The 14,161-nt window shown below is 42.3% G+C and overlaps 1 protein-coding gene across 6 annotated transcripts in view; it reads right to left on the bottom strand.

Annotated features, from left to right (window-relative positions):
- Positions 1-14,161, bottom strand: part of UNC13B (unc-13 homolog B) — a 218,773-nt gene that overhangs the window by 97,049 nt on the left and 107,563 nt on the right. For 2 of the 6 annotated variants that reach the window (XM_054810167.1, XM_054810169.1), the window contains exons 1-2: positions 5,272-8,582; positions 341-363 (exon numbers count right to left, since the gene is read on the bottom strand). The exons of 2 other annotated variants lie outside the window; for them this stretch is intronic. In XM_054810167.1, coding sequence (XP_054666142.1) covers positions 341-363; positions 5,272-7,726 — 2,478 coding nt within the window. In that variant the 5' untranslated portion in view covers positions 7,727-8,582. Of the gene's footprint in view, positions 1-340; positions 364-5,271; positions 8,583-14,161 lie in introns of those variants that run through there. 2 more of the 6 variants (XM_054810168.1, XM_054810170.1) reach the window with 2 other exon arrangements.

The following is a 14,161-nucleotide window of genomic DNA, read 5'->3' as shown; positions in this document are numbered from 1 at the left end:
AATACTTGGTTTAAACAAGATTTATAATGTGGAGGACTGGAAAAGACAAGATAAACAATTTGTACTCTGCCAACGTGGTGCCTGTGCACATTACACACACCCCACAGAGCACCGAAGGGAGGAGATCACTCCAAGCATTCATGTTTTCCTCTTTGTACAAGGTAATAGGCACTGAACAGACTCTTAACTCATACACAGTGTTAACAATTCCTCTGATAACCATAACACACTAAACTGAATCTCAGCGCCTCAGCGGGAGCAATTGGCTACATGAAGACAAGGCATGCACACACAGGAGTTTCAGAAAGAGATGCTGGTTACAAGGGACAACATGTACAACCTGGAGCTCTCCTCTACCCCCTTCTGCGAAGAAAAAAAAAAAGAGAAGAAGGAGAGGAACAAAAGTTAATAGACCAGATTTCTGCCATGAGGTCTGCAAAATGATTTCAGAAAGTGGAGTAAACATTTGCCACAAGTTGACAAAACATTTGTGCAGTGGAGAGTTTTCCCATGTGCTTCCTGGGACATACACCAGTTAATTAATCTCTACCAATTAATCTTGAGTTAAAGTAATCAAATTCCATCCATAACTGCAGAAGCATTAGAACATACGCTTTTGAGAGCTCATTTTTAGAGTTACAGTTCCTGTTTTATTTACTCAAGAATTTCAGGTAATCTTAATACAGAATTTGAGCTGCTCTTTACCACACTGGAAAGAGAACCTGTATTTATTACGGAGAGGAACAGATTTGTTCTCCGTTTCCCCCAGACTGTATCCACTGCATCTGAAGCATTCCCCCTCCTTCCCTCCTCGCCCCCTGTACATTTTGCCCATTACAAGGAAACTGGTAGCTCCCACGGAACACATTTTGCTTTTGCAAATACCATAATGCAGAGAGATATTTTCTGGTTTCATAAATCTAGGCAATTCTCCTCTGAGAAAAAAAAAAAAATCCAGAAGCCTCCTACACTAAATCTCATGTTTATGGATAGGCAATTTCAAGACTAGTAAAGTTATATGAGAGTCATACTCAAAACTTCCGGTACAGACATGGTATTTTTTTAAGTCTTCCAATCAGATAATTCTGTATCTGCATAGAAGAATCATATTACTCATTTGCGTATGAAAGATGGAGGGGAAGGAATATCTTCATGGCAACAGGGGCCACTCAAATTGGTTTAAAAGCTAAAATAGTTTTCAAAGTTACTGTCTATATGGGTGTAATTACACACATGCAATCACTGACAGGAAAATAGAGAAGCTATTTTAACTCAATCACTAAGGAGAAATCGAATTACTTTAGCAAATGAAGCACTGGATTGTAGCTAAAATAAAAACCCCGCTTTCCACCTTAAGACATGCCCACATGGATCCTGAGCAGGGAGGAAAGCCTCCGGATGGACCACCCTGCCGGCCTCTCCTCAGTGAGCTAATGGAGGAGAAAAGGCAAGTGGCAGCGTGCTGCTGCCCTCTGCCCAACAGCCGGTGCTCCCGGAGGGCTGTGTTTTGACAGTCAGCTCTGCACAGACCTGCCCACGCTGAGGAAACTCGGGGTCCATCCCAGACTCAGACAGGAACATGGTTTTTTGGGCACAGACACGTCTGACTGTTCTCGTCAACAGTGGTTTTCTATATCATCCTCCTGCCTGTCCCTTTCTATTAAGCAAAACCTTCTCGCCTAGGCAGCCCCAATTCCACTTCAAGCGCCCTGGTTCTGTCCTCCTTGCAAAGTCACCCCAGACCCTTCAAGGCCAAGCCCTGTCTCTCCTGACTTGGTCCCTGGGGTTGTTTCAGTGTGTCCCGGGCAGATCCAGACTCCCCTTATTCTTGTGTTTTTATTTCCTTTGTATTTGAACCAGATTCCTTCCCGATGTCACCCATGAAGTCTCAGAGCGCAGAAGACCTGGACTAGTGTCCCTGATCAGGTCTGCCATGGCTCCCAGTCATGCCGAGCAGGGAAAGCCCTGCTCTAGCCCCCGGCTGGAAAACACCGAGGACAGATGGAGTCTCTGGCAGCACAACAGCCCAACTGTAGCAACTACCAGCAAGCATATGCAAACTACATATTTTTTTCAAAGGCTTATTCTCTTCGCTCATTTGGGGTTGATTTTCCACAGATAAATCTTTGACGCAGACTAGCACTGCCAAATTTTAAGTCCTGAGGGCACTGGAGCTTCTCAAATATAGGTCAGACTTATTTTTATAAAAACACAGTGCAATGAATCTTGCATTAAACTCCTTTTGGGGCAAAAAAAAAAAAAAGATTATTTTGGCTTAAATTCCATGCATATCTTTGATTTTTGAGCCCCTTTGGTTTAAAGCTGTTAGGGACAGTTACAGGCCAAATATCAAGTCTGGCAAGTCTCTGAGCAACTGCAGACAAAGATTTAAGATTTTCTGGTTATGTCTCATTGCAGGAGGTGTGCTCACAGCATCATCAATGGTGACTAACTTGGTTAAACCCTGATCACAGAATTCTTTCACCATTCCACTTTGGAGTAGTCAATTTGCATCTACAAAAATCTATACCATTTCAGGGCTTTTTTTAAACATACACGAAGTCAAATTATCTTCATCTTCACTTAAGCTTTTTTTTAACGTTTTGAGAAAAAGAAAAAAGCCTGCCCAGAGTTGCAGGAAATATTTTGTTTATCTTTCGACTTCAAATTAAACACACAATTATTTACATGTATCTACCAAGTTCCAAATTGTTCCAGTAATTTACATCTGCATACAACTATAAAGAATTTAAACCTTTATGCCAGTGCATCATCTCTGATTCACCAAAACACACAGATTTACCAACACCTTCAAAGTTATCATCCCTTCCTTTGCTGCAGTCTGCTACCAAACACATTTAATAAAATACTTTGGACTGAACTTTCAAGCAGACCTGAGTAATACAGTGGTTCAGGCTCAGAATCAAAAAAGCCAGCAGGCAGAACTGGGTTTTCAATAGACCTGACCCAGGGACGTAAAAGCCTATGAAGAACAAATTGTATTTTTAAAGTAAGACATAAACACTCATCTGCAGCTGGGGAAAAATGCACACCAACAACCTTTCAGATGCATACCTTGCATTCCAAGTATGATGCTTTTTCCAAAGGAAGAAATTAAGAGCTTGGATCAAATTTATTTTGAGTACAGTGAAGAAGCACATAAAAATGTTGCTTCACTTTCTCAGAAAATGCATGTCAAAACAACCTTATTTCAAACTGAATGAGTCTATAATTAATTTGGCCCTGCTCTGCAGCCCTTGGCAATACTGTCATCCCCTTCTCTCACTCTGGCTACCACCAAGTGGTTATTTACCCACTGCTTCCTTGGCGAGCACTGCTGCTTTGAGTACGTCCCTCGACCTCCACTCCGGACAGTCCTGCTCTTCCCAGCTTCCCTGCCTCACTCGCTTTGATTCCTGACATCTCTTCCAGGGTTTCTTCCAAGTTGTCTCCCATTTCTCATCCCTTATCCACTGTTTTCCACTACCCTTGACTCCTTTAGACTCCTGTCTCTCAGAGCACATTTCCTACATAGTGGTTTCACCCCATACTTACTGTTGTAACTTCTACCATATGGATATGCCTTTACACAAGTGTTACGCAAGCATCAACTTTGTCACATCACTAGATGATGTCCATGAGAACTGAACCGGGGAATGTCAGTCTACACTGAAGCCAGATCTCAGGCACCAAAGTCCAGCTGTCATCCGCCTCCTCCTCCTCACTCTTCTGGCTACTTATCATCTTGTGAACATGCCTGGACTGCTCAAACTCTGCTGAGATGAGCAGCCTCCTCTCACATTCAGAAATAGGTTATTTCAATACTTTAGTTGAACTGTGGCAAATGATAATCCAAACCACTGTCTGTTCCCTCGGGTCCTAAAATTAGGACATATGTCCAGGACTTGAGCGCTATGCAAACACTACTCAAAAAAAAGAAAAAAATTAACAAATTTCTGAATTAAAAAAATAAAATCAGTTTCATCTGTACTATCTATACTTTGGTAATCTAAACATTCTCTTGAAACAAAACTACGTAAATACCTGTGCCAAGCCTGCTAACAAATCCTAGTGTTTCATTCATTGAAAGCCTCTTGTTTGAATTGGCTCTACACTAAGGACCTCCTACAAAAGAAAGTGAAGAGTGGATTACAAGCTTTATGATCTCTGTAACTGGGAAGGTCACTGGTACAGAAGTCAAATATGGATTGACAGCTTGTTTCTTCACAGTGAAAGCACTGTCACTGGAGAAGACACTTGGAGCGAGACAACTCTTTCAATGGGAAGAAGAGCACTCTGATTATTCTGACTACCTTTCCTTGTCGCAAGGAGAAAAGCAAATAAAATATTTGATACAGGGAGGCTTAAAATAAGGATGTGATTATTTCAAGCTGTAGTTCCAATATCTGTCACTCCAAACAGTCAAGCCTCTTCCCTTAACTGTGTAGTGATTTGGACAGAGATGACACTGAGAAAGTTTTCTCACTGCCTGGAGAGGGAGGGGGCAGATGGATCAATATTTGAAGGTTAGGTTTGGTTTTACCAAATGAAGGCCTATCGAAACATGGCCCATTAAACCATGTTGGTCATTTCCATCTCCCACATTCTTAGGAATGTGTTAACCAGCATTGTTCCACCGCTGTATCAGCTCACATCTGCTGTGGTCAAACACTTCATTATCTGTGCTGGCAATAAGTGATGTAGCTCCACAGAAATAAAAAATTTCTCATCTTGTGGACAAGTTATGGAAACAACACCAAAACACAGGTCTCAACTTATTTTTATTTTTATTTTTAAAGGTCTCTACTAGGATAACATCTAGCAGTGATTAAACACTGAGAACTCCCACTTTGTGATGCAGCCATTTGAAGTCTGGATCCACTCAACTCCCAAAACTGCAAATCTGGCTACTTATAGCTCAAATGCACACTTTGTTATCACATGTCTTAACTATTATATTTAACAAGAAACCAAGTCACGAATTATGATGAAAAACCCTAACACCTGCTATTTTGAAGATGCACTGCAAATCTCCCTCTCCCCCCCCCCAAAAAAAAAGAGGTGAAGCTTGCTAACTTGCATTTCAGTGTGTTACACAATAATTTTTAGGGTTTTTTGGTCAGTACTGTTGCACAGCCTGTGTACTTGCCTTTGTAACTATTTGCTCATAACTTGTAATAAACTGTTCACCCACAAAATGAGGTGTTGGCTACTGGCTGCACAAATATCAGATTTTGACATCTCCTTAAAAACATTTTTTTTTTAATTTACCTGAATTTGTCTCCTCAGCAGAAATCCAGTTTCCTTCCTGTGCTAATTCTTTTAAGAGCCTCCTACGCATTTGTCTCTTTTCCCTCAGCACGTTTTTGAAATTGTTGATGCATTTGTTCAGGTAGATGGTCTCTGCGCACACCTTGTCAAGGCTCATGGGTCTGCACTCCTTTGCTTGTTCAGGCAGAGAGTTCACATCTCCTCCAGGCTCCTCAGGAGGTGAGCACTGCCCAGCAGGGATTTCACAGTCAGATGATGGCATCAAACTGGAAAGAGGAGGCTCATGTGGAACAGAGGAAAGACTGGAAGGGACAAACTGCACCTGAGCGGATGCTTCACTGGTGACAGTTGTGTTTGCCTGGCTCTCGGAGGACTGACTAGGAGGGGTTTCTGCAAAGTTGTCAGAGCTGCCACACATACCTGAGCTGGTCAGCATAAGTGTATTGTCATCATCCATCTGTAAACCACTATCATTTTCCAAAAGGATTTCAGAATCACTTGTATCCAGTTTGTGAAAAACCACCTGCAGAGCAGACTTGAAGTGATTAATAGCTTTCCCAAGCTTATTAGTGTAAAACTTCATGTCTACAAGATCAATGTTATCCCGGGAATGGTCAAGGAAATACTGGGAATTTTCCAGAACATCCCTAAAGACCTGATCAGTTGGATCTTGATCATTCAGGTCCATTTGGATCATATCTTTCAAGCTGTCACTACTATCAGCCATGTCATCTGTTGTATGATCATAGCTAACAGTTGTCACCCCACTAGAAACATCTTCTCTTTGAATATCAACTTTCTCCACACTGGTAAATTTGCATGGGGTATCACAGTCTATTTCAATTTCTTCTGCAGTTATCCCCTCATCTTTATCTAGAAGGGAAGAACAATTCTCAGTGATGCTTTCAGTGTGAAGCCTGTGCTCACTACCATTGCTTGAAGCACACATCTGGCTTGCATGGCCCAAAGATTCAGATGAGCAGCAGTAATTTCCATCACTCGTTTTGGCCAAATTGGTCACCTGAGGATTTTGTAGAGGTTTATGAAGGGCCTGGTGAATGTCACCATCATCTGAAGGCTGATCACTGCAGCTTACTGTTTGTGCTTCCTTCCCAGTTTCAGGTATCAGGTTGCTTTTCTTAGTCAAGGTTGACTTCTGCACAGAATCAAGTCTCTCCCCTACGCACTGTGTTTTCCTGCTCGTGCCTTTATACTTAACCTGGCATGAGTCTGTTTGAAGGTGCCCAGCTGTATCAGTTCTCTGAGCTGCATCAGGATTCACTGAGTTGTGATGATTTTTTTTGAAGCCAGACTGAGACGAGACCGAATCCGTCTTGCGGCCCCTCTGGCCATTCTGCCACTTTTGGTCTTCACTGGTAGCAATCCGGACCCCTGAGCTTTGCAGAAGGATAGATTTCTGTAAAATAAAGTCTCTCTGTTCACAATTGACAAGTTTCACAACTGCTGGTCTTGGCGTTAATGGCTTCCCTGTACCAATATCTGATCTATACGCATCTTTTATATACTTACTGCACTGGATACCATTGAAACAGTGATATTCAGACAAGAAGCTGCAGATAAGCTCAACTGTGTTTTCACCCTCTTTTTCTGGGATGCCATAAAAATATAATACTGGTTCCTCCTTGCGTACCTCCCTACTTGGCTCTCGAGCATGTGTACCCTGGGGTTTGCCAGTGGAACCACCCTGCAGGCCTTCTATCTCACTCAAGACCGTATCCACGCAGGTGGAGACTTCATCCACAGAGCCTTTTATCAAGTTGAGGTGCTGCCGGAGCTCTGCAATCTCTGTCTGGATGCGACTTATTCCCTGGAGCTCTTTAACAATGTAATCAACCACATCAGCTGAACGATCTCTTGATTGCCTTCTACGACTCTTGTATGCAGTTGGTTTTTCCTGGGGAAAGCACCCTTGCCTTTCAGCTACCTCCCTCCAGCTCGTGGTAATGCTCAGGGAAGAAAGGTCCTGCCCCTCAGACACTCTGCCCTTTCTTTCAGAAGAGGTCTGCATTGTACCATCAGAAGAATTTCCTTGCAAATCCTTCTTGTTCTGTTGTATCGAGCATGGTATTTTTACATAGCCATCCCAGTTCAGTTCCACCTCACCAACACACACTTCACTCACTCCTTTGGAGTCACCTCCTCCATCCTGATGAAAGTCCCCTCCAGCAGTGGAAAATTCAGTGCTCGCAGAGCTCCTCTTTACTCCACAAACAAACATGTCCGTTTCAATCTCCACCGGGGAGAGCTGGCAGTGATGAGCATGGTTTGGATTCTCATCTACCTGGCCTTGAAGAAGCCTCTTCATTTTGTCCCGCCGAAAGAAGTGGAATTTTTGTTTCCGGAATTGCTTCCTGCCCCACAGTTTTACAACAGGTTGTCTGTGAAGCACAATTTCATTTTCTTGCTTTTTCAATCTACTTCTAGTAAACATCATCAGCAGCTGCACCTGTCTTTCTCATAGTGCTACAAGCTGCACAAGCACACATCAATCACTTCCCAATGCACAACTCACATCCAGTTTTTATTCTGTCATGAAGCAGCTACCGAAAGAGGGGAAAAAACACAGTTTGGTTCAGACAGAAATAGCCAAAGTAACTTAAAGCAGCAGAATAAAAACCCCAGCATCCACATAAAAGCAGGCAGAAAGAGAATGTGCTATTTAAAGTATACAGACATCGCCTTAGTATTGGCCACCTCCCCAGATCAGGTCCTTCTTTGTCAAAATGTGTTCCTTGTTTCCTCTTCTACCCAACAAAGTAAAAGGAAAAAAAAAAAGAAAAAAGAAAAAAAGAGAAAGAAAAAAAAAAAAGAAGAGAAATTCTGTGGCCATTCCCTTTTTCTACCAGGTTTGCACATTACTGTAAGCTGAGCTCCTGGCAATGGTGCACTGTGAGATTTAATTACTCCTCTGAATGCAGAATTCTGACAATTATTAGGGATTCTATCCCTGCACATTTCCTTTCAAGTCCACAATCCTCATCCTTTCTTGCTTCAAACCAAAGCAGAAATCAAGTTTAACTTGGCACAGTACCAGCTATCCCACAAGAATTGCACGGCGATGTAAAATGGCAGAAAGACTGAGTGACAGATTTTAAGTGTAAAACCTGTTTGCTATTTTAATATTTTTATTTTAATATTTTGCTATCTAACACTAAAAAAAATCCTGAAACCTCAAAGCTTACAAGCTCCCAAGCTAACCTGCAGTTAAATATGCCACACTCAGCATATGCACAAACAGGCTGAGCTGACAGCATGAATATTCTGCACGTCACTTCTATTCCAGCCCTCAAGATTTTGCAGTGGATCACTTTCCCAATTTAAATCTCCTCAGTAAAGAGCAAAATAAAAATTATAACACTATGTTAACTACTTAAAACTTCCATGTGTCTTCACTGCTGTACTTACTAAGCAACATACAATTAGCTTTTCCCTCCAGAGAGTAAGGCAGAGACCCATACAGAGGTTCTCCTTGAACCAAGGTGAATTTGACAATTCAATTTGGACTTGCTCCTGAAGCACACATTCTTCCTCACACTCTTGTTTGATTTAAGACCTATAGAAACAGCCTTTCATTTTTATGATTACCTAGTTCTAAAAAAAAAAAAAAAAAATTTAAGCTCCAAAATGCACAAACTTAATCATTACACGAAACTTTCAGCCTAACAAATTTTTCCAAGTGCATCCAGCTTTGAGCAGGAAGGTTTACTGCCATGTCAAAAGGAATAGATACAGGGTTTCTAACCTTGGTTTTGGTTTAGCTGTTTTAAGGCTAATGTGTTACGGTTCATACCAAGATGGTTTTTGCGGCTCCATTCGCACCTTCTTTGAGGTCTGGTAACCTCGGCTCTCTCCTAACGTGGTCTTTGCAACCCTGAAGTCTTCTGCAGGGAGGGTCAGGTGTTGTCCCAGCAGCACCCACTGGAGAATGCTGGACCAAGTGCTGAGCCCAAACACGCCATGCAGAGGACTGAACACTACAATAGGTCTGTTTGCACTGGATTAAGGCCATGATCTAAGGCCCTACAAACTCACTCCAAGCATTTTCACTGCCCAAGGGCCAGCTCCAGAGCTCACAGAAGCTTTCACCTGGTGCCTCTTTCAGACATCAAACAACGATTCCCATTTTCAAAGCATTAACTCAAAGTTTTGACACCTGCACTGATGCCAAGCTGCTGCAGTGCAGAAACCCTAACACATCCTCCAGCTCCACCTGACAGCCATTCACACTACCACAACCATTTTTCTCTTAGTGAGCATTTTCATCATGGAGAATATTTTGTTTTCATTTTTGTTGTTTCACTTTGGGGGCAGGGAAGGAGAGAGTGGGTTTTGATCTGGAGGAAGCAGCATTTGCAAATACTAATTTATATTCTAAATACTAATTAATATTCTATAATGGAGGAGGCTGCATCTGTGCTTCAGGTTTAAGCCCCATCATCCAGCATCTTAGCTGAACTTCCATACCAAAGGCAATACCTGCCCTTGTGTAGGCTAAACAAATTTCTCTGAAATTGACTGTCACCTTCTTAAAGAAAACATTTTATAGAATTTTACAGAATTCTCAGACCATTGGTCCATAAAGATCAGGTTTTCTTTTTAATGTCTTTCTTATCTAAATAATCCCTCATGGAACGGGATTGACCTAAGAAATATTTGATCAGGCTCTCTTCTTCCACCACTTACACAGTTTCCCTTTCACTTGATTGGCTAACTGGTGTTTAACACCAGAAAACTACTTTTGTATCAGTATTAGAAGTGAACCCTTAGAGAGCAAGCACTAGAATTCAATGGCAGACAAAAAGAAAAGCTCTACAGTTGTGGCTCCCTACACGTGTTGCTTGAGGGTAGTAACACACAGAGATGTTAATTTCAAATCTTTTCTAGCAGACAGAACCCCAAGTGCTGGGAGGAAAGCCTACACATGCTTGTGCAAGGATTCTCTCAGAAAGCTCAGTGTCCATCACGCTTCCAAGCGGCTTTCAAGGCACCAGAGGGGCTTAATGATCATTTTAGTTTAAAAAAAGAAATCAATTCAAGACAGAGTTTGCTCTCATTTCCTTTGTCTGCTGCAACACTCAACAGCAGCAGTTTGTTACACAGAAAGCTTTTTCCTGCTGAACATTTACTTGCAGGACTGCAGCTGTTCCCAAGCAGGCATCTTAGTGCAAACACTGCCATTTTTATTTATATATGTAGTGTTTGCGGTGTGTGTGTATGTATGTATGTATGTATGTATGTACATGTATACATAGATATAGAGAAATACTTATTTCATTAGAGATTTAAAAAAAAAAAAAAAATCTTGGATTTCATATACCAGCAATACCTTTCCAGCTTGCCCCAAAGGGGACAGAAACTGTTTCCTCCTGGGCTGGGAACAAGGCGAGAGCAGAACAGGACGACGGCAGCTCTGGCCCAGAGGGAAGCCTCTCTACCTCTCCCTACAGTGGGTGGAAGTGAACCCATGAATGAAAAATGAAATCTCCATTTCCATCAAAGAGCAAAACACTGCCCACTTACAGGAATGCCAAGAGGCAGGTAAGAGAATCACCCTCTTTGCACCTCTCCCACAGTCTCCCTCCCTCCATTCCCCACCTTCTGCCACCCCAGACCTGTGCCCAGACCTGTAGCTCTGGGTATTCGCCCACTTCATCAGGCAGGCTGGCCCCACGGTGCCGCTGCACCTCCTGTCCTCCTGCACCTTCACTCCTCCTCCCCACCCAGGGCTGTCTCTGTTCTCCTGTTCCCATCCACTACTCCAGACCAGGTGCTCTGCAGTCACTTATCCCCTATAAAGATCCCTTATTCCTCTAACGTCACAAGTGGCAGGGTCATGCTGCTTTGTAGCACAGACAGGCAAAGTGACAATGAAAGTTAATGCAGGTTTAGCCAGGAGGGGAAAAAAAAAAAAAAAAATCTAATCTGGATGCAAATCCTTGCAGAAGACTTTTTCTCTTCCAGAATCACTCCAGGAGTCACATTAACACATTAACAAGAAATCAAGTCTTTAAAGAAAGTATTTGCATTCTGGTATCCTGCCAGCCCTCACTGACTACACAAGCTTTGTCCTGACTGTCTTTTTAACAGGCATTTCTCTCCAGGAGAACTCTGTGCTCAGCTCAGCACAGCTGTCTCTGGGTGTGCAAACTGAAGAGCAGCATGAACACATACTACCATTTCTATGCTCCCCAACTTCCTCAGCATCTTCACTTCTGTGAGCCACTGGACAAGCGTGGTTGAAAACAAAGGCAGCTTTGCGGTACCTTCAGCCCTGCCCCACGCAGCAGTGAGCTGGCTGCAGTCAAGTGGAAGAATAGAGGGTGGAAACACAACCTCTGTGTCCTTTATCCTCTCCTAAAATAAGGTTGGTTTCTCTTCTTACCAGCTGTCTGGTATTCATCACACTAAGGAAATACTGAGACTTGTTTACCCTGTACCATCATGTTAGAAGGTGTTGGTACCCCAGGATACATGTAATGTTCAGTCACCGGCAAAGAAGTATAAAAAACAATTAACTATGATCAAAAAACATTTCACAGCAGCCTCTCTGGCTATCAAGTCATGCCACTGACTGAAGTCTTTTAGATTATATTTACAGTATCTTCCACACACAGTGGTATTGCATTACCTGTACTAGCCATTACATTAGGAAAAGCAATAGAATGACTGACAAATGGTATTGCTACTTTATAAAGAACCATTTAAACATGAAGAATACCAATAACCAAAATGCAGGATGTTCTGAGGAAAAAAAAGGTTTTGGCATTATGAGAAAAAAATCATGGCTAAGGCTGCCATAGCAACATCGCCCCAGCACTCTGCATGCTAAAACATCGACTCTTCCTGGGAATATTATAGCATTTTTGAGCACATTAATTGCTGAAAGGATCCTAACAACAAGGCTTGACAGACTTACGAAGGGTTACCACCAGCCTTGCTGATGTATGACTTCTGGAAGTGAACATGCAATTTTCTAATTAACATGATTAGATTTAATTTTGGGTTGGATCATACCTAAATATGGCATTATTGCCTGCTTCTGAGAATGTGTCTCTTTTCAAACCTTCTCCTGATAATTAACAAAACCTCTGACTTTTGAGTCCTGGCATGAATTATCGCAACAGTAAGGTACTGAGCTGAGCGATGCTGGGTGAAGAGCAGCAGGATTGGAGAACAAAACATTCTCTTGAAAAATGTGTTCACCTCAGGATGTTTCTGCTAAAAGTAAGGTGCAGAAGCGACACACAGCACTTCACGGTGGGTTAAAGAGGAAACACATCCACGCTGTTGAAAAGACAGTAGTTACAGAAGGATGAAAATTCGTTTAAAAACAAAACAATGTGAGCAAAGTAACTATTACAGTCCCTTGGTAACACTTTCACAGTCCCTTCGCAGCCAAGCCTCAACCTAGGTTCTTGTTCAGGAATTACTGCACAATCCGTGAAACCACATCCCAGCTCTGCTTGTAGAACTCTCTGAAATTTTTAAGCACTTCCGATGATGTTTTCCAGGTTTCATCCGTATCTACAGATTTGTTCTAATAGAGCTGAGCAAAAAACTGCGTCAGAACACTTCAATGCTGTCATCAATGAAAGTCAGCCTTCCTGCCTGCCGTATTTTATAAAAAAACACACTTAAAAACCTTTCCAAAGCAGTTTGGCAGATGTGACAAAAGGTCAGGTTTGGCCACTCAGTCACCCTCATGGTGGAAAACCGATCCCGGGAACACTGCATATTGGCTGAATGAATTACACAGTTCTGCACCTCCCACATCAGTTATTTCTTACCTTTTACACAAGGACATTCAAATGAGACAAAAAACACCTCTGAATAATATTCTGCTGTACCAGCAAGTTATCAGTGTAGCTACAAAGTGAAGGAACAATAAAAATCACTAAGAATGACGACAAAACAGCCACTAAAGTGTTGCAAGTGCATTTACCGGTATAAAAAAAAAATGTTACAAAACAGCATGAAATTTAATTAATGTAATTAAAGTGTATCATTATGTAGTACAGCAAGGAGATAGTACACCCTGCCTTAACTCCTTAATACCACCTACAAACATAGGGGACACCACAAAAGTTGCTTAGTGTCTCTCAGCTTCCAGTAAAATGTGACTAATGTCGGTCATCCACCTGGCATCACTTCTGTAAGCACAGATGGAGACGGATTGAGATGTTCAGGCCTTTAAGTTCAGCTGTCTTGGGAGCCCCCAGAGAGCACCTCGGCACCAGGCAGCCCCGCCATTCTTCGAGACATGCTGATTCCCTCTGCAGCCACATCTTTTTATCACAGCTTTTTCTGCAAGCTAAAAGCAGCAGTGGCTGGCATAGCGATGCACCAGTTGCAGTAACAAATGAGGTCTGTCATTACCAGGTGGCTGAGAAAAGGTGACATCCAGAGACAGAAATAGGGGTTGTCCCCAAGTGCAGAGGGAGGCACAGGCTGGAAGCTGCTGACCGTGGAAGCGCAAGGCTCATGCCTAGCTGGCAGCAAGCTAAGTCTAAGGCACCTACCTAGTTTTGAGACTAGTCAGTGCTGAGAAAAAGGCGAAAAAGATAATTGCTAAAAAAAGAAAAGAAATCACAACTGCTTCTGTCATTTTTATGTAAAGTTACTTCACTCCTTGGCAGCAAATACAAAACCTGAGCAGCAGCTATCAACAGTTTAACAGCAAACTGAGAAGCAATTAAGTTCAGCAGCCCTCTTATTTCCAGAGCATGAGGGTTTTGTACACAGCTCAATCAATCAGTAAGTCGTTTACCCACAACAACCTAAAGCACTAGCTATTCCTTAAAGTACATTTTTCCAAATCAGCATCCTAAGGATCAAGTATTATATTGAACAGATGAGCCAGGAGCAAGAA

Source organism: Grus americana, chromosome Z (assembly GCF_028858705.1).
Source record: "Grus americana isolate bGruAme1 chromosome Z, bGruAme1.mat, whole genome shotgun sequence".
NCBI lineage: Eukaryota > Metazoa > Chordata > Aves > Gruiformes > Gruidae > Grus > Grus americana.
Note: the sequence above shows the minus strand (reverse complement) of the source record. Positions and strands in the feature narration are given on the sequence as shown.